The sequence below is a fragment of the Mus musculus genome, chromosome 11 (assembly GCF_000001635.26).
Source record: "Mus musculus strain C57BL/6J chromosome 11, GRCm38.p6 C57BL/6J".
Lineage (NCBI taxonomy): Eukaryota > Metazoa > Chordata > Mammalia > Rodentia > Muridae > Mus > Mus musculus.
Genome location: NC_000077.6, coordinates 43,177,644 through 43,200,836, shown reverse-complemented (window position 1 = coordinate 43,200,836; position 23,193 = coordinate 43,177,644). Strand labels below are relative to the sequence as shown.

Here is a 23,193-nt window from a genome sequence, read left to right as displayed (position 1 = left end):
CATCCCCTTCACTGAGGACTGACAAGGCAGTCTAGCTGGAGGTACATATCTCACAGCCTGGCAATAGCTTTTGCCATAGCCCCTGGAAGAGCCCATTCTTATTCCACATGACACAGTGTTGTCTGCTCCTCCCCCTCTCTTCCCTCAGTTGACAGTGATCCTTCCTGTACCCCATTCTTTATTCTTCAGCCCCTTGATGGAATGAGGGACACTAATTCTGTTTTTACTGGGGAAGATTAGCCTGAAGATGACCTATATTTTGATGGGGCATGTAGTTTTCTGTCATGTTGTAAGAAGTGTGTGGTTGGGCCATCTTGACCCATCTGTCCTCCCATTTTCCTTCTCCTATCCACCTGTAGATCCAGGCATCCGCCACCGAATTCTTCCCAATCTTCCCTCCTATACCAAATTATTATTTGCATCTGTCCTGGGTTTTGATATTAATAATTCCCACTAAACAAAGGACCATGACCCTGAAGGTCCATGAGGGTGTATGTGCCAGAACACAGAGTGCTATGAGATGCTATGTGAGTTCACAGAACTCACACCTTATATACTTTGAACTCTTTGTTTCCTTATTTGCTAAAGGGGTGATAACCCATTATCACAGGATTATGTAAGGTGAGCTACATGAATGTCCTTGAATGTTAATTAGTGATAGCTATCCTATAGGGTTATTGTGAAACTGGAATAATCTATTGTACAAAATTCTAGGCTAGCTAGTTTTCTGTCAGCTTTAATACAAAGAAGAGTAAACCTCAACTGGGAAAATTCCCCTACTAGATTTGCCTATGGACAAATCTGTGGTACATTTTCTTGATTGATGATTGATGTGGGAGGTGCCAGCTCACTGAGGTAATACCATCCAGGGGCAGATAGTCCTGGATGGTATAAGAAATGAGGCTGAGCAAGCCATGAAGAAGAAGGCAGTAAGTAGCACTCCACCATGACTTGTGCTTCAGCTCCTGCCTCCAGGTTTCTGCTCTGACTTTCCTTAATAATGGACTGTGATGTGGAATAAATCTTAACTAAACCAAACATTCTTAGCTTCAGGACACAAACTGTAGAGTCACAAAAAGAATATGTCTTCCTGCCCAAAGCATTCCCCTACCACCTGCTGAAGCTGGGCCATATTCTTCATAGTCAATTGGGAAGACAGGGGAATTACAGACATGCTATAATTTCATGGTGATATTATAGAGCACAGGCTTGCACAGAGGAGGGGCCATTGCAGTAAGAAAGATGAGAGAGATGAGGAAGTCAGAGTAACTAGAAAGTGAAACAGGAGGCCCCAGGGGTCTTAGAGCCTGGGCCAGTGTGTATGTGTGTGTGTGTGTGTGTGTGTGTGTGTGTGTGTGTGTAAGGGCATTATGGGCCAAGCAGGAAGACACACCTTGATATAAAGATAAAGAGAACACTTGGTAAGGAACCTTGGAATAATAGTTGCATGGGAGAACTTTCTCCTCTTCATAGGCTATGCAAAGAGTAAGGCAGCAAAGAGTCCTGTTTCATAAAAGTGGCTATTTGCCCCCTTCTCCATTGGTATTCTCTCTTTATCATTTTGGAGAGCCCGCAAAGCTAATTCCGGGTGGCTTGTGCCTTATCTCTGCACGGCCATGGAATCATTAACTTTTTTTTCTTCCTGGAGACTCAATGATCTCAAATGTGCTTTTAGTTCTAGTATGTCTGAAAAATCTACTCAATCTGGAGACATAGCTCCAATGGCCGTATGGGCATGGGTAGGAGTTGTGTTCTTGCTATGGTTTCCTCTGTCTTCTTCTGCTGCCTTTCCAGCTGTGAGCTACCTACTCAGGCACAGCTGTTAGACTCCCATGGGAGGTTCATTAAATAAACACTCCTGACCTCACCGAGACAAGCTCTAGTGCCTCACTATACTGACACATTAGATTCATTCTCTCTCTCTCTCTCTCTCTCTCTCTCTCTCTCTCTCTCTGATGCCATCTTTTAAAATATGGCAATGGTTATGGTTTCAGAATAAGGCTGGCAGCAAACATCATTACTGCTTTCTAGGCCAGGGTCATCAGGTGCGTCTGAGATCATGAGTTTTTCTTCTCAATCTTCTGTGATTGATTGTGGGGACTCCTTTAGCTTTCTGCGAACCAGCCATAGATTCAAGATGATTGTTAAGAGCTCCATGAAGGACCCTTTCTTGTCTCCACTCTGAAGATCAACTTAAATGGCTCTCGCTCACTTCTGCTGTGCCTTCTGAAGCTTGGCCTTGCTCCTATGCACTAGATAGGTAACTGCTGTCTGTGTGCAGTCGTTCTCCTCCCACCTCTGTGCCTTCCTCACTGCTCATGTGGCTAAGTACAGTCTTTCTGTCCCCAGAATTCCCTGCCTCATTGTTCTCCTGAACTTTGTCTGCCACCTATCTTCTGTACCAAATATCTACCTCATCTAGGAACCAGTTAGAGCAGGTACCGCTCCAGGAAAGACTGCTCTCAGTGGTCTCACTGGTGTTTCTACGTACGTTCTAACCTGTGGGTCCTGGAAAGAGGCTGTTTTATGAGGCAGAAAGGAATCTGTGGATGTGATTAGCTCATGAAATTTCAAATGAGGAGTAGCCTGGGTTCTCTTGGTGGGTTCAAGGATGTAATTACAAATGTGTTTATAAAGGGAGATACTACAGACAAGGCTGGGGAGATGTGAGCAGAGACTAAAGGATGCTTCTATTGTTAGCAACAGAGACAAGTTAAAAGCCTCGAGAAACCCACAGATAGGACTGGATTCCTCCTTCTGTCTCTTCAGAAAGACTCATATCTGCAGAAATCATGACCTTAACCCAATAACATTGGACTTCTGATGTTAAGGGTAGAATTCTGCAAAGAGAATTTTTGCTGTTTTGAACCTCTCGGTATGAGTTAATTTCACTTCAACAGCAGACAACTAATGCAGTAGCCATGGACAGTCCTCTGTTGAGTAGGATAGGCTGAGCTTTTGAGTCTGTTCCTGTTTGACACCTCCTAGGCGGATTGTGGGATTTTCAAGGGTCAGTCCTGTGAGTCACTCATCTACTATCCTTCCATGCTCAGAGAACACTTGGGTTCCAGGAGATATTTTTAACCAATCAGTGATTGACAGTATTGCTAATATATTTAAGAACATATGCACTTTCAGGGAATTTTCATGGTACCCCACTAAAGTAGGCAATATGGACTTGATTTTTCTTTTAGGAATTTAAAGCTCAGAATTGTGACTTGCCCAAAGAAACAGATTTCTGTGTTGTCTTTTGCAGAACATCCCATACCTACAGCTCCAATGAGGCACATGAGGAAGAGGAGGCCGATGCAGAAGAAGATATCTGTGTTGATGCGCCGCTCGATTTTGCTGCGTTTGTATCGGGGGCCACTATTGTTCAGCATGGCTTTTGTTTCATGGCCTTTGAGAAAAAATTGGAAAATTCAGTTTCTTGGCTCCTACAGAAGCTTTTAATAAAAGTGAGTTTTCATTTGTTATGTTGAACCTGTGCTGCTTCAGAAAGTCTGCTCAGAACAGGTAGCAGAGGCCTCACATAGTCAGTCATCAGACCTCACATAGTCAGTCAGGAGGCCTCACATAGTCAGTCAGGAGGCCTCACATAGTCAGTCAGGAGGACTCAGTTGTTGAGCATCATCTCCATGCCAGGCACTGTGGTGGACAGCACCAGACCTCCTATGCCATGGGATACACATTGCATCACTCTAGAAAGAACCCCCTTATTTTTTGATACTACTCATCTGCGTGGTTAGCATGACAGTGCTGTCTGGAGAAAGGGATCCTTTTCTAATTTGCATAAAGCATGATCTTTCAGCTCTTTTAGGCTCACGGTAGGATATAATAATATAACAGGTGGCTCACTGTCTGGCGGAGACACAAATAAGATCAGTGTAGCTATTCATTTGCCTTGCCACAGTTGAAAAAGCCAACCAGTGGGAGCAAGATAAGTATATCGCAAACACGTGTTCCTAAGGAAGGCCCCTATATCTGAATCCTGATTGGTGGGATAACTTGGTACAAATGTTTGTGGATTACAAGTTTAAAAGATCTGTAGCATTCCTACTTGGGGTCGCAGTCTTAGCTCCTGAGCCTGACCTGTGTCTCTGATCCATCAGTCCTGAGGTATGTGTACAATAAACTATCCCTGCTTGATTAGAAACAAAACAAAACAAAACAAAACAAAACAAGTCCCCCAAGATCAATGATAACAGTAGCCAAAGGGCTAAGGCAGACACACGGTGGCAGGTAGACAAGTGATTAGCAAGAGCTTCTTTGGAGAGAGTCACTTATTAAGAGTGAAAGAAGAGTTCACTCTTCAGAGAAGAGAGATTTAGAGGGAAGAAATGCATGTGCAAGGGGCCTCCAGGAGGATGAGCTGGGGCCAGTAATTTCCCTGTTTGTTTCCTTGTGTCTAAGGTGCTGACACTTCATGCAGAAGAGAAGTGGAGCCAAAATCTGTCACCCTACTATTCACCAGCTACACTTCCACATAATATCTTGCTCAAAGGAAAAAAAAATGCCAAACTTGGAAGACTATCAGTTTTCCTGGTTACTTCTTTTCTAGCTGGGGAAACTGAGGATCAGGCTAGAAGGAACTTGTCCAACGGGAAAGGATAACTTAACACTGGAATTGCCTGGAAAGCCAGGATCCCATCTTCCAGCAACTTGTGATGCCCAGGGAACTTCAGGGGAGGTGCTGAGAAACTAACACGTGGCCTTCAGATGGTGACTCTTCTTAGGAGCTGCTGGATTTTAATGTCTGTGTGTGCTCAACACCAGTCAATGCGAGATGTGTTACTTGTATTTTTGTGTGTGTAAAATTAAAAACAAAACAAAACAAAACAAAAAAAACAGTACGCCGGTTCCAGAAGAGATGGCTGCAGGGCTACTGAGTTAGCTGCCTTGAGGATTCAAGATATCAACAACAGTTGGAATGAATGAGCTCAGATTATTAAATTAGATCGGAGGTACTGCAGCTGTGATGGGCTCTGACAGTGATGGGCACAGCCTGCTGCATCCATCTCCCAATATGTGCCTCAAGCTCACCTCCTGGGGTCCTCACCCTCTGAAACCACTCCATTCTTTTGGCAGGAAGTGAGGTCAAAGGCAAGGCAATTAGGAGAGGGGTTAGAGTTGGAACTTGCTCTGTGTATATCTGACCTTGGCTCACAGGAAATTCATCTCAAGAGATGTGGGACCTCAGGCAAATGGATTCTTCTGCACTTGAACTTCTCAGCTGCAAAATGGGATAATATGTGTGTGTGTGAGTGTGTGTGTGTGTGTGCATGTGCATGTGTGTGTGTGTGTGTGTGCATGTGTGTGTGTGTGTGTGTGTGTGTGTGTGCATGTGTGTGTGTGTAGTAAACCTACACTTAGAGTCTATTAGCTCCAGGTAAGTAGGGGGTCTGATAAATATTTTCTGTGAGGAGCACATACCTCTAGAGCTTATTCGTCTGGAAAACTCTCTCTGCCTCCTTGTGACAAGAGGATTGTCCCATCATGATATGATGCAATTCCTAACTAGAGCTGAGCTAATCAATACCCGTGTCGGGTCCTTACACCTCCTCACACTGTGAGCTAAAATTAGCTCCTGCCTCAGTTATTGTAGTATATAGCAGTGTATAGTAATGAAAATGTCTCCACATCCAGAACCAAGCAGTGAATAAAGAAAATGTTAAAATTATAACTGATTAAAAAAAACCCCACAAAGCCACCAGTAACTGGAGTTCAGCAAGCCTTCCCTTCACTAGATACAGCACTAGGTGACTTGCATGGGATAGGCTGTTTGATTCTCAGGAGTCTATAAAGAAGATACCGATGCCTTTCTTAAACAGGGAGGTAGGAAAGTTGAGCCATGAAGGGAGAAGCTATCCGTTTGTGGGGTTATTATAAAGACCTGCCCATGTTTATGTCCCCAAGCCACCACCGGAGTGATGAACTGAGTCCCTCTTCCTATCTGGTGGGATACATGGTATTGACTCGTATCTCATTCTGTCTTCTGTGAACAGAGTGAGTGAGCTCCTGTCGCCACCAACCTTTGCAAGCTTAGCTTAGAAATGAAAAGTCGCATGGTGCTGCCCCTAGGAACTCCTGCAAGTTGCCATTGTCTGAAGATGAAGTTAGAGAGGCTAGAGAGGGGAGGCAGGTTGAGAAAGAAACTGTATAGAGAAAATGACCTGCGTAGATGACAATGCCAGCCGCCACCTCGGTGTTTCGGATGGTGCAGCCTCGGAGCAGAAGACTCTCGCTGCCAAAGCCAGTCCTGGTCTGATCAGGATGCTCCCTGGAATGAGGAGAGAAGTCAGGGTGTGCTTTCTGCTGGTCTCCTTATGTGATTTCTGATCAGTATAATGGAACTGAAAGCTGTGAATGAAAGCAATTCATTCCCCTGTTTCAGCAACCATGGCAGCTCTTGGGAATCCCAACTCTATGTCCAGGTGAATGTCACCATTGCTGCTGGGGGGCTGGGTGATGTTGGACCATCAGAGGAAATTGTTCTTTCTGAAGAATCCTTAATTAGCTCACATTAGAGACAGAGCTGTGACAAGAAAAACCCCAGCTTTTAATTCTTACCGTCAAATTGGTTGCAGGGATAAAATGCAAGGAATGAGCTTTTGGACCTTCCAGGTTTGGTGCTGTGTCTCCCTTGGACTGTGTCTACCACCCCAACCCACCAAGTCTAGCTGCTGGGGATAGGAACCACACTAGGTGAGCATCCTAGTCCATGGAAGATGCCAGATCTTCCTGTCTTTTGTATCATGACACAGATTTAGAGAGTAAAATAAAGCAAGAAGGGGTTGGTTACAGCCTTCTCACATCTGAGCTCCCTCCCACACTGGGTCTCTCTTGCTATATACATTCTTTCCATTACTCAGCCTCTCATAAAGTATGTAGTCCTCCTAGGAGGGCACATTGACCCTTTGTCTTACTACAGGAGGCAGATTCTTAAAGAAGAAGCAAAGCACCTTTCCTCCTCCAGCCTCAGAAAGTATTTCAGCTTTCCACTTCATGTTAGAAAGTTCTGAGGCATAATGACTCCATTTATGACCTCCAGCATGGCATTCTAACCCAATTCCTTTTTCCCTGGGATTTCAGCAGGTTTAAAAGTAACATTCTAGAGCTGCCAAGAGGATAGGAGAGCAGCAATCCTAACACTGAATCCAGGAGAGCAGCAATCCTAACACTGAGTCCCTTCTCCCAGAGGTTCATCAATGCTTCATTTTCCTTTGTGCATCTATGACTTTTTCTCTGTGTTACTGAAGCTGAAGGCAGTTTATAAGCCAGGTCATGCTATCATATCCACTTTAGAGAAAGGAAAGTGGAGGCAAATTCATAGCTCTCGTAAGAGGCAGACTATGTCTTTGATTTTTAAATAGCTATCTCTTTCATGCTGAGCTCATATGCAACATATGCCCATTGATTGATCAAAAGATTGTCTTTTAAAAAATGTGTTGACTTAACTCTTTTTCATACAGTATATTTTGATTAAATTCTTTTCCCTTCCCAAGCTGTTCCAAAGCCTCTCCACAGCTCCTTCCAAGTAACTTCATGTTCTTTATCTCTTTCAAAGAAACAAAACAAAAAACCAAAAATCAAAACAAATACCAAATAACAAAAACAAAATATATCACATACCTAAAACAAAATATGAAAATGAAAAGAACACTAAAACGGTGGACCCTATTTGGCTTGGCTAACTACTCCTGTGCATAGGGTCTGCCCTGAAGTATAGTTGATACACTCAGTGTCACTCAGCTGAAGAAAACTCCCAGTGCGTATCACTTACAAACAGCTTCCTGTTTGGGGGTGTGACTTTGAGTCCACTTCTGCCTTTCTATGCTAGGATTTTTGAACTTGTTGTAGGTCTTATGCATGCTGTCACCATCTCCATGGATCCATATGTGCCGCAGGGTCACTGTATCAGGAAGATGCTTTTTCTTTGGAGTTATCCCTACTCCTGCCTCTTAAAATATTTCTGTACTTCCTTCCACATAATCCCTGAGCCTTGAGGTTTGATAAAGATGTCTCATTTAAGGCTGAGTGCTTCAAACTCTCTCTGCATAGTCTAGGTATAGGTCTTTGTGTTAATTACCACCTTCTGAAAGAAGAAACTTCTCTGATGAGCGTTGACTGATCCTCTGTCAGATGTATAATTGATAAAGCTTGTCTTTTTTGATATAGTTTTATTATATAGCTCAAACTGTCTTTGAACTATGATCATCTTTCCTTAACCTCACACTGACTGAGATTACAGGCATGTGCCACAGTGTTCAACATCACTTTTTTAAATGTTAACAATTCCTTAGTCTGATTATAAACTATATTCACTTACATGATTGTGCGTGGCTCTGGAAGGTTAGCAGGGTCATTTTATAAAAGCTAAAGCTTACAGAGGTTGAGATTTTTTCCCCCAAGGGCTAAACACCTAATATCTTGGGATTCTGGATCGCAGGTGACAGACTGTTTGCAGCTTGTAGTTTATGACAGCCTGATGTAATAGCACAGGGATAGCCAGCTTCCCTCTCTCTCTCACAGTATCTGTTTTTGAATAGATGGGGAAAAGGGTTTAGCTGACTCGTGGCTATTCTACCATTGAGCACTCTTTGCGAACAGAGATGTTCCTGGTCAACATGCAGCATTTATGTCTTCAAATTAATAGTTGGGCAGGCAATTTCTTTGTTGTGGGGTTGTCTTATATATTGTAGGGTGTTGGGTGGCATCCTGGCCTCTGTCTACAAAAGAACAGTGGCATAGCTCTCCACCATGACAACCAACACTGCCTTCAGACATTGCCAAAGATTCCTGATTAAGGAGAAGGATATAGTCTCAGACTGAGAACTGTGATCCTATGGAGATTCATTTGTTTAATCAATTATTTTTTGAGACAATGTGTCATATAGCCAAGACTGGCCTCAAGCTTGTTATGTGTTTGAGCATGACATTGTCCTATTGATCCTTCTACCTACAACAACTACTTCTTCTTCTTCTTCCTCTTCCTCTTCCTCTTCCTCTTTCTTCCTCTTCCTCTTCCTCTTCCTCTTTCTTCCTCTTCCTCTTCCTCTTTCTTCCTCTTCCTCTTTCTTCCTCTTCCTCTTCCTCTTTCTTCCTCTTCCTCTTCCTCTTTCTTCCTCTTCCTCTTCCTCTTTCTTCCTCTTCCTCTTCCTCTTCCTCTTCCTCTTCCTCTTCCTCTTCCTCTTTCTTCCTCTTCCTCTTCCTCTTTCTTCCTCTTCCTCTTCCTCTTCCTCTTCCTCTTCCTCTTCCTCTTCCTCTTCCTCTTCCTCTTCCTCTTCCTCTTCCTCTTCCTCTTCCTCTTCCTCTTCCTCTTCCTCTTCTTCTTCTTCTTCTTCTTCTTCTTCTTCTTCTTCTTCTTCTTCTTCTTCTTCTTTTTCCAAGAAAGGGTTTCTCTGTGTAGTCCTGACTGTCCTGGAACTCACTCTGTAGACCAGGCTGGCTTCAAACTCAGAAATCTTCAAATTCTGCCTCCCAAGTACTTGGATTAAAGGCATTCACCACCATGCCTGGCCTACCTCCAACTACTAAGTGCTGGAATTACATGGACATGTCACCATCTCCAATTTATATGGTTATGGGGATTGAACTCAGGATCTTGTATATGCTAGATAAAGACTCTATTAATTGAATACTCCCACCCCAGCCTAAATGGTTGCATGTAAAGTCTCAAGCTCATTATCTTCAAGTAGAATAAGCTGTTCATCTTCTAGCTAACCTGTGTAAATAACAGGGGATTCCTAACTTAAGGAGATCCATAAAGGCTTCTGGTATACAGAATTATTAGACATTTGGTTTATGTGTATTGGGCCTAAAAGTTGTCTACTTGTCTGACATAGGTGGGGATATAGGCCAAGATGGTAGAATCTTTCATAATTTTGGGATTGCCCATGGCCTGGCTAGTTAGACTTCAAGGTTTCTCTTCAAGGCCTGGAGGCTGGGGGAAGACAGTTCTCTAGGAGCAGCAGCCAGAACAAAGGGGCCCTGAAATGAGTGGTGCTGGACAGTGCTGTCTGAAGTCCATGTGGGTAGGAAGGCCCGAGGTTTCAGTGACAGTGAGACAGGACACATGTTAGTAGCATGAGTTCAATGGAGAAAGAGCCATGGGGAAAACCAGGCCATGAGTCTGATCTCTAGTAGAATAAGGAGATTGGTTCAAGGTACAGGTGACTTGGAGCAACCAAATCCAGCAACTCAGGCAAGAGGGGTATTGGGCTTGCCAGAAACAATGGACAGATTTTTCCATGATAGATGCATACAAAGAACTCTTCCCCAGTTCCCATATTTCTCTCATTATTCCTTACTGTGTATTTAAAAGATAAATAGCTTCAAGGGTACTGTATACATCTTCTGTGTTCTTCTTTTATCTCTCTCACATTCCTCCTCATGATATCACACATGGGCTGAGTAGGAGTCTGGGAAAAAAAGAACCGTCCCAGTAGACTGGAACCCTATTGGTAAGGAGTGGGCACAACACAACTGAGCTGTGGGAAGCAGGGCAATTGAAAACACATCAACCTGCTGTGAAATGTTGGGTGAATCCAAAAGTCTAGAGCATAAGATTCTCCATCTGAGACATGGAGACCATGGTCCCTACTTCCTTGGTAGCTGTAAAGACCACTTAAGATGGTATTTTGAGAACTCCTGTGGCACTGGAGAAGACTAGACATTTACTTATATCCATCCTCTTGACTCTTACTGTATTTATTTATAGCAAATAGATCAGCTGTTTGACGTGGGCCAGAATTACAGTAAAATTCTGAGGCTTAGTCAAAGTTGAAGAATAACAACAATTCTAACACAAACATCGATGACTAACTGGGCATTTTTGGCACAGTTTTGCTAATCTGAGCTCTGCATATGATATACAGTTTGGTTCTTAGGGAAGAGAAGTCCTGCTATATAGGTATTATAAATTTTACTCTGCAAAGATGGCAACCAAGGAACACATAGGTGAATAAAGTGATCCAGCTCACACTGTTTATTGTTGGGAGAACTATAACACAAGGCCAGGTCTGTAAGCCTCAAACATCTGTAACCAAGTCTGTAAAACTCAAACATCTGTAACCTCAGGATCTGGGTACTCTTAATGGTCCAGTCATTTCAAGGAAATACACTTTCCCACAGAAGAGAAGATGGTTCCTAGTAGCCCAGGGGCCCTGGATACTTACATATAACCCTTAAACTTGCTGAGATGGTTGTTGGGCTTTTCACACACGATGGTACTGTGGAAGTGCTCTGGTTGGAACTGCACCTCCTGGGAAAGAGAAGAAGACCCATGAGGCAGTTGCATCAAAGGGATCTAGCCTGCATAGGCTCCCAAAGAAAGATAATTACTGCTCTCGGCATCACACATGCGGCCACTGTCCTTTGTCACACCATGATGCTTGAAGCATGCCAGGTTAAAGATACCTCCTCATTAAGAAGAGGGAAGTCAATAAGAACACGGAATTGGGTATAGATTAAAGGCAGGTGGGTACAGCACAAATCGGCCTTGCACAGCTCTCCTCTAACCCACAGGCTCATGCAGTCTTGCTCCCTCCCTCTTCCATGAGGTTCCCTGAGCACTGATAACATGAACATTCAGCTAAAATAGCTGTAGATTCCTATCTAGGGCCTATGGTCGCCATAGTCCTAGGCTTTTCACAAGGTTTACAATACCAGGTTTAAAATCCCTCCCATGGGAGGCTTGTATAGATGACCCACCCATAGCTATTCAGCTCTGCCGTTACTGTGTTGCTTTGACCTCATGAGTTTCCTCATTGACCATCACCCATTATAAGAAGAAACTTCCCTGACCACAGTTGAGGATAGCACCAATCTATGAATATAAAAAATGTTTAGAATTGTAAGGAGTAAATGAATTTCTGAACGAATGTGTGTTGTTAACATGGGCACAGCCATGTAAGAGATCCATGCTTAGGCACAGGGAAGTAGCTAAATCTGCCTCTGGTGAGGGTGAATGTTGATAGTGTATGGAGAAAATCTTCACATAAGCCCCCTTCCCATGTTTATGGTTTAAAGACTGGTGCCCTATAGAGACCCCTCACACCAAGCTTAGCTAAACCTCCCTCCTTGTTCAGCTTTGTACAATAATGCTACCTCCTTGCTAATATGGTTATAATAGCTCTGCCTCCTTGTTTAACTCTAGGCAGTTAATTTTACCTACTTCCTTGTTCAGTTGTTCATGATAAACACACTGAGCTTCCAGGGTGCTGCACCTTCCCCATCTCAGAGCCCAGATAACTTGATCCCAGCTTTACTGTACATGTCTCTGTCATGTCTTCATTTCCTTGTTAGCCATAGGCTGGGTTTTGGGACTCAAGCTGTGTAAGGACATGGCATATAATGCAGTTTGGTAGCATGATCATCCAGCAAAAAATAACTGTAGACTCTTGTCTAAGGCCTATGATAGCCATAGCCCTAGGTTTTTGACAAATTTTACAATACCAGCCTTAAAATCCCTCCCTCTCGTGGAGCAGGCCATGCACATGCGGGCAGCACTAATCGGATTCAGGGGTTATTAATAACAGTAAATAAAGATATGATGTTGGGAGGGAGATTGGGTTGAAGACACTGGGGAGGACTTGGAGAGAGGTAGTCATGGGTAGATATGATTAATATTCATGGTATAAGTGTATGACACTGTCAAAGAATAAAAAAATACAAAAAAGCAACATGTGGTACTGATGTTTCTCTGGCATCTCTGCGTTTGTGTGTAGTATAGAGCTGCCCAATGATGGACAATCTAAGTCTGCTTTGCCATTATGGAAGCCACCAGTGTGGCCACTGAGCATGTGAAATATGCTGGTTTGACCTAGATTTATTTTTTAAATGTAATGGAATTTAAACTAAACTTAAATATTTATATGTGACTAGTGGCTATCATACTGGATGACACAGAAATATATGGGGGAAAGGAAGGGCTTTTCATGGTATTGGTAATAATTCCTGCTCTCAGAACACTGAGGCAGAAGAGTCACAAGTTCAATGCTAAGTTGGCTACTTAGCAAGCCAGTGTCTTAATACCAACAGCAGTAAAATAAGGGGTGATGGGCACACTAACTGCATGCTGCTCTATTATACATGCTGTATGTATAGTACACTTCCAGGACTTAGAAATAACTACATACATATGCATGTATTCATATACAGTTTTACATTTCAAAAATGAGTTCATGGTCTTGTGTCTGGAATAGTCCTTCAAACAACATGCATACATGTGATGTATATGTATGTTGCAAGTGTAGGTTAGAAGTGAATATCTCACACCTTCCTTAATGTTTGATACCTTATTTATTTTGAGTCAGTGTGTGTGTCTTACTGAATCACTGATGAGACTAGTCCAGCTGGCCCACATGATCTAGCTCTTCTCAGCCCACTCTGCCTAGCACCTAGATGACAGGCAGACACTGCTATGCCCAACTTTTCACATAGGTGCTGGGATTTCAAGTCAGGTCCTCATGTACTTATAGCAAGCATTTACTTACTGAGCCCTCTTTCCCAGCCTGCCTTGAACAGTTTGAATGTCAATTTAAATATTTTTATGAACACCTGAAATAGAATATCTATAATGTATATATATATATATATATAATTTCTTTTAGTTCTTTTCTGATAGAATATTTGTATAATTGGTTTTGACTATAGAAACTCTCCTTGAAGTTGTTTCAGATATAGTATAATAGGAGTAAAATCAGCTAGAGATGGTGAGATATTGCTTTCCAACTCTAGTGCTCAGCAAAGCATTTAACACTTGAGCCTTGGTTTCTTTATCTGTAGAATGTAGCTAATATCACCAGCCCTGCCTATCCCATTGGTGCCTTAGAAAATAGAATCTATTCAGAAGAATTCTGCAATGCATATCATTCTATCCAAACAGAAGGCAGCAATGCTGAAGACCATAATGGGCATGGTTCCTGGGTATAGTTTTGAACATATGAGCGAGTAAATTTGTCATTCAGGGTTGTAAGCTACAGCTGTTCAAAGGGGCAATTTGATTAGAAGAAATGATAGCATTTCCTGTCTTTGTGTAAATATACTGTCCATTACACCCATGGGGGTGCCAACATAAATAAACTCTCTACTCACTTGAAATAAATTGCCCATCCAGGAGTTTCTAAAAATATGGCTCTTGTCCCTCCAGGTATTGATTCTTTCAGGGACAAACAGTGAGTCCGGAGATGATGACAAATCATGCTGTAATTTGTGGGCTGCTTTTGCACTTTTGATTAAGCCATGCGCTTTGGTCCTGACCCATACCACTCAGATCACTGCTGGGTTTCAGAAAGGAGTGGCAGCTAATAATCCTGCAGCAGCTCAGAGTCCCTGTTGCCCCTGAATCACGCCCTGTGGGGCTCCGGCCAAGGTCATGGTGAAGGTCGACTCTCTTGCCCTGTTCTTGCTCAGAGCAAACCTGCTGTGTCTTTTCTCTGACTCCTTCTTTCCAGGCACTGCCCATGGCTCTTCTGTCTTCATCTTGTGGAGGGCTGGTTTTTCCCTCTCTCGCTACCTTGGTTTCTTCTTGCACTCTCCAAAATAGATGCAGAAGACACAAGAGCCCTGCTTTTGCAAATGTTTATTATTATTTTTAAAGTATGTGTATGTGATACATACATGTGAGTGAAGATACCCTTAAGATATAAAAAAAAGAAAAGTGTTCTATCCCCTAGAGCTGGAGTTACATTCAGCTGTGATCATTCTGTTGTAGTTATGGAAACCAAACTTAAGTCCTCTGCAAGAGCGGTACACACTCTTTTAACCACTGAACTATCTTTCAAACCCCCAATACTGTGTCCTCTAAACATGACGACGTGGCCCTACTTCCCGTAAGGACAAGATGTGGTTCCTCCAGGGAAGCTTTTGTGACTGCCAAAGGATGTATGTAATTACCAGGCCATCTAACATCAACCAGGCTCAGCAAACTTTGATTCTCCTCCCAGGTAGGGCAGGGCTCATCTCACCACCCTCCAGATTATTCTATTTCATGGATAAACTTAATCTAAGCAGATTCTTGTTTTTAATTGTTCCCCCCTTCCCCCATAAGCTGCTGCTCTTTGACGAGAGTCCCACTGACTGCAACCAAAGCACAGGGAGAGATAACCCTCTTTCAGAGGAGGGTATATGTCTCTGCAGGGCTTTAGGGAAGGCCAGACTATTTTTCCCTGTGTCAGGCACATGCTAATAAGATCCCAATGTAAATTTAGGACGTGTGGGCAAGTGTATAGTTGAGAATAAACGGAACATCATCTCATAGTTGGCATGTAACAGATTTGCCTATGGGAAAATCTGTGGGGCATTTCTTGATTGATTTGGAAGGGCCCACAGTGGGTAGTGGCATCCCTGGGCTGGTGGTCCTAGGATATATAAGAAAGTAAAGCTAGCAAACCAGGAGGAGTAAGCTAGTGAACAGTACCCCTCCATAATCTCTCCTTCTATTCCTGCCTTGAGTTCTTGTCCTGACTTCCCTTTATCATGAATAAGCTGTAAAATGAAATAAACTCTTTTTGAACCCCAACGGCTTTTGGTCATGTCTTGACTATGGCAAGAATGCAAACTAGAACAGCTGACTCATAAAAACTGTCTTCAAAGTTGAGGTCTCATGCATTCATTCTTTTCTCTTTCATGATTTTGAGTATTTATTGGATATCAGGACATGGATCTTGGGGAAAGGGAAAGAGATTCAGAGAGGAGGAAGTGGGTATTGACACAACAATTACTATAGCGATAAACAACACCCAGTTCCCAGTCTTGCTCAGGTGTGTCCATTTGGTACCTTTGAAAGCAAAACAAAGTGGTCCAAAAGTCAGGGTGTCATAACTTCCCAGGCTGTGTTGTCTTACTTTTTGCTGACCTTTATCTCAGATACAGCAAGCTGGCCACTGTCAAGGCCACCAGGAAATGCAATCTAAAGCAATCTGGCTGGAGCATATTGTAACAGTGAGAACAGGTTAGGACAGGAAACCCCTTACGTGTTCTTCCAGTTTTACTTTTTTAAGTTTACTTACCATCATGTTATTTTCACAATGGATTATCAAGTCATTCAATTAAACTGGTTAACAAGTCCCTGCTTCACTTTTTGATATTTTAGTAGACCACTGCTCCATGTTTCCTTATCTCCTCTTCCATATTCTTTGCAAAACAAGCTCCTGTAGCCCCTTCATCCCTTGCTCACATCTTGACGTAAGTCAAGGCATCCTGCCTCTTATGCTGTCCCACTGTGGGACTGTGAGCTGAGTGCAATGACTCCAGGAAGGAAAATCACACAAGACCGTTAACTTATTATTCCTTTCAGTCCTTCACTGTCATCTTGGATTCCTAGTTGTGGTTTCTAAGTCCAAATCCTCAAGCTTTCTTTTCAACCACCGAGCCTTATTATATGTTCTTCCTTCCCTTCCTTTTCCTACCGCATTCTTATTACAATTCTCTTTTGTTCCAATTATCTAGAACCATCTCACAGAATTCTGTTACTTGTGAAGAAAAGAACACAATTCCCTGTAGTGGTCACTCCACTCCATGGCCACACAGCACACTTTCTTTCGTAACATAGATGTAGTGTTACTTTACAAATTTTGTGAGAATTTTATTTTTAATTATTTGTGCTCCAATCATTTATATTTTAAATGTTTACATTTGTTCTATGACCATTTTGTACACGTTTAATAATCCTGCTTATTGTTTCCTCTGCCCCTCATTTTACCTCACTCTCACCAGTGTGGCCCGCCTGACCTTCCTATACTCACACCCTTTTGTTTAGAGACTCCTGTTTTTAATCAAGACTGGTAGATGATTAATTCCCACAAAAGGTCACCAATTCCACAGTAGTTTTGCTAAATCTGTATTTTTCTTTGTTAATGAACACTGAAAGCATTACTACTTGTTTTGGAGTCACACAAGGTATAAAGCAGTGGTTCTCAAACTGTGGGTTGTGACCCCTTTGGGGGTTAACTGATGGGGGGGGGTCATTTATATCAGAATTCTTCCATATCAGATAGTTACATTATGATTCATAACAGTAGCAAAGTTACAGTTATGAAGTAGCAACAGAAATGTTTTTATGGTTGGAGGTTACCAAAACACGAGGAACTGTGTTAAAGGGTTGTAGCATTAGGAAGGTTGAGAAACACAGCTATAAAGTAACAGTGACTCACAGTCATATGGTCTTAGAGTACAGGATTCATGTTTCAAATCATTTTGAAACCCCTGTCAATCTAGAAATTCTGTGCTCATTGAAGGAAAGGAAACAGCCGGCCTTTCCTCTAACACAGAACACATGTATTCATCCAGATTTTACTAGGAGCCGAGGATGTCTGTTAAAGAGAAGAGTGGAGTCAGTTATCACTACGCTTGCTTACTGCTGAGTCCATTTTCTCATGGTGCTCAGGAGAGGGGGCCACCATGAAGATTCCTGGACCTGGATTAGCCCAACAAAGCAAGGGTAGGGATACCTCTCCTAATCTGATCAATGGGCCATGCCATAAAGGAGTTAAAAGGCTGGCAGAACACCATGCCAACTAAAAAAGCAGTGAGGAGGAATACTGTAGAATTGGGGAATTCCTCTTCACTCACTCTTTTAAAGAAAAAAAAAGTGTTTCACTAGGGTATCTAAATCGTGATAGCAAATGTTCACCATACATCATCTGCTGGGATAAATCATTGTTTCCTTCCTGGAATGCAAATGAAGGAAGCCCTAATTTCTGCAAACCCTATCTGAAACTACTAACAATTACTGGCACTTGGCAAACTTTCTAGTTCCTGGTTGGTGATTGTCCTTTTCAAGATAACCACTGGGTGTGATGAGTAATCCCTTCCATCTGTCTCTGGAGGAGGGGCTAGTCTACATTCCCAGTCATCTGGACAGTCTTCCTGCCACAGCTACTGGCATACAAGAACATGGCTTGGGCTGGAAGGCCATCTGAACGGGACCTTAATGCTTCCTTGTAGGTTGAGTTTCCTTTTTCCAAGTAGATGGATATTATGGTTTTTTTGTTTTGTTTTGTTTTTTGTTTTAATTCAAGACTAATAAATCTTAAGGTCTTGCTGTGACATATTCCTTATAATGTCTGGGTTTGACATTCCAACAAAATATCAGAAAAAGAATGATTTTGTCCCCGGATCATTTCCAAAAGAAATATTAGTAGAGTTGTTTACCAAGGACTGTGTCATGCAGTCATTAATTTCTGATTAGAACTCATTGGCTTAGTCTATTCCCTGGCCTGTGTTTATTTTGTCTTCGACCCCAGGAATATGTCATTGCATTACTTCACAGAGAAGGCCTGTCATCTACACTCAGTGAAAAAATAAATAAGTGACATGAGGCATAAACTCTGGACAACTGCCATAGGAGGGGCAGTGATGTCTTAAGGGAGTATTCACTGTAAAGACAAACCTTCTCTGTATAAAACTGTCTTGTTAGAGATAACAAAAACACGGGAAAACAATGGGAAAACCCAATGTTTTTGGCAAAAGAGGCCGTAAAAAGCAGAGTATAAATTTCAACTCGAGAAGCTATATTGAGCTGTTCACAGAAGATACAATCATAACGTGTCACCTCTGCCAATAAATAATGGCAATGAAAATCCAAGCCAGGCATTAACAACTAGACATTCTATAGCATTGGATGAGAAAGTGAATTGATTAACTGGAAGATGGGGTGAAGAAGAATGAGAAGTAGCAACATCTACAGAAGCCCAGAGAAGAGTAAGAACCTGCTATTCGATCCACAATATTGGGAAGGCAGAGGAACTAAGACAGGAAGCAGGTTTCGGGGAAGAAAGACTAGCATGGGGGAAGGGATATAGGAGAGAGTTAGAGGACATCCAGACCCTGCCCTATATAGTATACAACCATGGTCATATGTAATGTAGGATTTTACAGTCTGAGTCTGTAATGGATATCCATTGCTTTGTTGCTCAAAACCCTTTTTCTCCACAGATCAGTCCTCCTTATGACTTTCAGACGGAGGATGCAGTTCAGAGAACCCTGACACTCTGGCCATAGTTAATTGGTCCAGGAATGGGTATATGATACCTAACCTGGGACAATCAGTCTCTTTCCCTGGGATGCTTTCCTGACATACGTATCAAAAAGACTGATTACTCCTCTCTAGGAATTAAATGGGAGCTGGGCCCAAAGTGGAGCTTATCCTGATGGATTCTCACTTCCTGGCACCACAAGGCCTAAGGCGCACTCACCTTGTATTTTTCCAACAATTTTCATTTTGGGCAAGGTATTTTTAGTCAGCATTTTGCCATATGCAACCAAGGTATTGTGTGTGTGTGTGTTTGTATGCATATGTGTGTTTTGTCTTGTACAGGGCAGAAGTTGGGACAGCTGTCTTTCATTTCTCTTCACAAAATGATTTGAGTCACTGTCCTTTACTAAAGCTAGAGCTTATTGATTAGATTAGATTGGGTGATCAAGCATGCTGAGGGAGGAATGCTCCTGTCTCTACCTTGATGATGCTAGGATTATAGGCTCACATCCCCTTCGTAGTTTTAACACAGGTGCTGGAGATCCAACGTACATCCCCAGGGATGGTTGTGTAACATTTACTTGCCTGAGCCATCCTGCAACTAAGATTTTTGATTAATCCACATGTTAGATAGGTATGGTTATCATTTGAGACAAGAAATATTTTTCATATTGAGTTTAAATACACACAATTTTTCTTACTGGTTAAGGTTGTGTAGGCCAACATTTAAATCTAAATATATTATCCTAAGCTATGGAGATGGTAGAATGGAGAAAGTCTGAAATCTTTATGCTATCATCCATTAAGACCTTAGTGTGATTCCATCTTTCACATAACCTGGAAGAGTGGATCCTGAATGGATATAAATGGTAAAGCATTTTTAAATAGTTGTGTGCAAATAATGTTAACACTGGGAAGAGTGCATCCAATGTTAATACTGTGCATGTGTGTCTGTATGGACATATACAATTGTGTCTGTGTGTATGGATCTATACGGTCACATGAATAGCTATCTGTCTACATGCATTTGTGTGTGTATTATGCATACATGCCTGTTGTGTCTCTGTGTTTGACTATCTCTTTTTCTGTGTATATATGTACATGTATATCTTGATACATATGTTTGTGTCATATATGCATATCTATCTATTATTTATTTATTTTAGTGTGCATGTGTGTATTTGTGTGCCTCTACCTCAGGAAAAAAAATCTATAGGAAACTATAGGAGATAACCTGTTAGAAAAGAGTCCAGAAATTCATATAAGTCAAAGGTAAAATTAATTGATTCTCACTGGGTTGTTCTGTCACTAAATTATCATTATTGCTGCAAGTAATTAAAACGTATATAGCTTGGGTATTTTCATGTACAGAAAAGTTATAATCAATTAAGAAATACAAAGTATAAATAAAAGGACATAGAATTAGTTTAGCATTGGGGAAAGCAGTCTTGTGTATAAAAATTGAGTTTTAATTCAGACTAAACACGATATTAACTAGTTAAGCTTTACTAAAATCCAGCATCTCTCAAATTGGTTTTTTTTTTCTTTTCTAGAATGTTCCCAACAGTTTGTTTTTCTAGAAGAGAATGTTTCTGTGACATCTAGTTGAAGGAGATTGATCAATGCACTGGGTAAGGACTATGTCTGAAGTAGCAGGAAGATCTACATGTAGTGTGTGGGTGAGATTCAGTTAAAATTTTGAGTTCTGAATTTAAGTTTTTTTCTACTTGAATGCACAGGAATAATGATCACAGAAAGCAGTGAGCACCTTCAGCATGCACTGATAGTCCTCACTGAATGCCAGTTCATATGGAGAGGAACCAAATCTACCAGAGACTAGTGAAGTTGAGTCAGGAGACACCCATGACACTTCTTTTGAAGTACTTATCACTGGTTAAAGAGGACAATCAGTAAAGACAGCAACTGCACAGATTTGACATATATCATTTCTGTTTAAATCTTTGAGTTTTCATTAACACTAAAGCAGAAAAACTTAAAGTCATTAGACATATTTGGAAGATGCTGGAGAAAAGTTCTTTTGAAAACCGGTAAGTCAATGAAAATGATCATATCTTCTGCATTTCCTGGACAGAAGACATCTCAGCAAAGCCAAATGCTCCATGAAAGAAATTAAATTAGGATATAGTCATTTTGAAAACTCCATTGAATTTATAGATTGAAGCAATCATCACCAATGACTCTCAACAGGGCAGAAGAGACAACATGTTCCATGGGATGCTCATACACTATGTGTGGTGGTTTGTGTGTTGAAACACTTGGTCCCCAGCTGGATGTTTGGGAGGCTATAGGAGTAGAGCCTTGCTACAGGAAGTATATCACTGTGGGAGGGCATTGAAAGCTCATAGCCTTGCACCACTTCCCATTTTACCTCTGCTTCCTGTGTGTGGATGAAAATGTGGTGAACTAGTTTCTTGCTTTTGTCCCCCACCATGCCTCCTTGCCATGATGGACTCTACCTCAAACTGTAAGTCAAAATAAAATTCTTCCTCCAGTTGCTTTTGCTCACTATTTTAACATAGCAACAGAAAAGTAACTAATACACGACGTTACCTATGACCCCTCTGTTTTTACACACACATTCACACACTCACACAACCCTCTCTCTGTGTATCTCTGTGTCTTTCTGTCTCTTTCTCTCTGTCTCTCTGTCTCTCTGTCTCTCTGTCTCTCTGTCTCTCTGTCTCTCTCTCTCTCTCTCTCTCTCTCTCTCTCTCTCTCTCACACACACACACACACACACACACAGAGGGAGAGAGGGGGAGAGAGCAAGAGACCATTGAAGAGTGATTCATGTGCTGGATCCAATGATAAATCTATAGAAATAGACTAGAAAGGGGGAACATAGTAAACGATACCACAGGTACACAATAAAATCAGAAAAATCAAGGTTATAGGGAATTTTGTACAATAAACAAATTGGTTTGTTAAACAACTTGATACCAACTATGCAAAGGAAGAAGAGAGATAAACAAGAAATATAAGGTAAAAGAAATATAAGCTCTTAACCTGGCTCAAACACTCTGGGAAACCAGTCAATACCACTGACTTGAAAGTTAATGTCAAAGAATTATTGCGGTTTTACTGGCATAATAATGGTGTACTTAAAGACCTTATTATTCAGAGATACATGCTAGATATTTGCAGGGGAAATGCTAAAATGCTGATAATTAAAAACACCTTCCAGGGCTAATGAGGGAGGGGAAAGAGATGAGCAGATTTAATTATGTATGTGTTGCTTGTTTAAATTGGCCAATGGGTACATGAACACATATCAAATTATTCTCTAGATCTTATATATACTATAAAAATCAGAATTGAAAACCTCACTGAGTTTAATGCTAGTTTGGTCCACCACAGCAGGGTAATAGAGTACCACAGAAGTGTTTATCACAAGACAGAATATCCATTGTATACAGCACGAGCTCGATTTAAGTTACCCATTGATATCATATAGAATTATATATTATTATATACATCATATATTAAGTGAGCCACACAATGTAACCACTATTCAACAGTGATAAACTAGAAAGCACTAAATATTCTTGATAGAAAATTTGAACAACCCATCATAGGCAGGACTCAATACCAGATTCCATTTCTACTAGGGAAGCAAATTTTCCCTGGTTCTCAGGGCAGGCAATGCTGAGAGGGCTGGCAACCATGCTGAGGTTTTGAGTTGGTGGTTCTTTTATTCTTACTGGACCACAACTCATTTGTAGGCAAATGTTCATGTTTCTAAAAATGCTAAAAGCAGTAGTTCTACTGCAGAAAATGACTATTTCTAACTGAGCAAATGCTTTCAAGCGGTAACTATTGGCAAGGAGGAAGCCATAATAGTTAAAAGAGATACTCAACAAGGAGTTGAAAATGGAATTATTAATCAGTGATGCTGTAGGACAGTGCCTTTCAAGTTCAATATGCACTCGAACCGCCTGGGACTCTTGTTAAAATCACTGTGATTCTCCATTGCTGAGTAGCTCTTAGATGATGCTGAAATGGCTCAGCAACTTTTGGGCTTAGCCTAGCACATTCCTGATATGGGGAAATGGTTGGATACATGCTTTGGTAGACTTAAGTTTCAATCTTTTAGATGTCAGACAACCAAGAACATGCTTGATCTAGAGTGCTGATTTCGAAAATCCATTTCTGATTCTTTCGCTTTAGTGACTTTTGCATTTACTAAAATAAGA

The 23,193-nt window shown here is 41.5% G+C and overlaps 1 protein-coding gene and 1 long non-coding RNA gene across 5 annotated transcripts in view; one reads left to right on the top strand and one right to left on the bottom strand.

Annotated features, from left to right (window-relative positions):
• Positions 1 to 4,862, top strand: part of Gm12146 — a 28,471-nt gene extending 23,609 nt beyond the window's left edge. For both annotated transcript variants that reach the window (XR_003949542.1, XR_879805.2), the window contains 2 exons: positions 3,257 to 3,458; positions 4,414 to 4,862. This is a non-coding gene — a long non-coding RNA (predicted gene 12146). The remainder of the gene's footprint in view (positions 1 to 3,256; positions 3,459 to 4,413) is intronic.
• Positions 1 to 23,193, bottom strand: part of Atp10b (ATPase, class V, type 10B) — a 250,122-nt gene that overhangs the window by 61,449 nt on the left and 165,480 nt on the right. For all 3 annotated transcript variants that reach the window (XM_017314606.2, NM_176999.3, XM_006533534.3), the window contains 3 exons: positions 11,178 to 11,263; positions 6,174 to 6,280; positions 3,269 to 3,400 (listed from right to left, as the gene is read on the bottom strand). In XM_017314606.2, the coding sequence (XP_017170095.1) occupies positions 3,269 to 3,400; positions 6,174 to 6,280; positions 11,178 to 11,263 (325 nt within the window). The remainder of the gene's footprint in view (positions 1 to 3,268; positions 3,401 to 6,173; positions 6,281 to 11,177; positions 11,264 to 23,193) is intronic.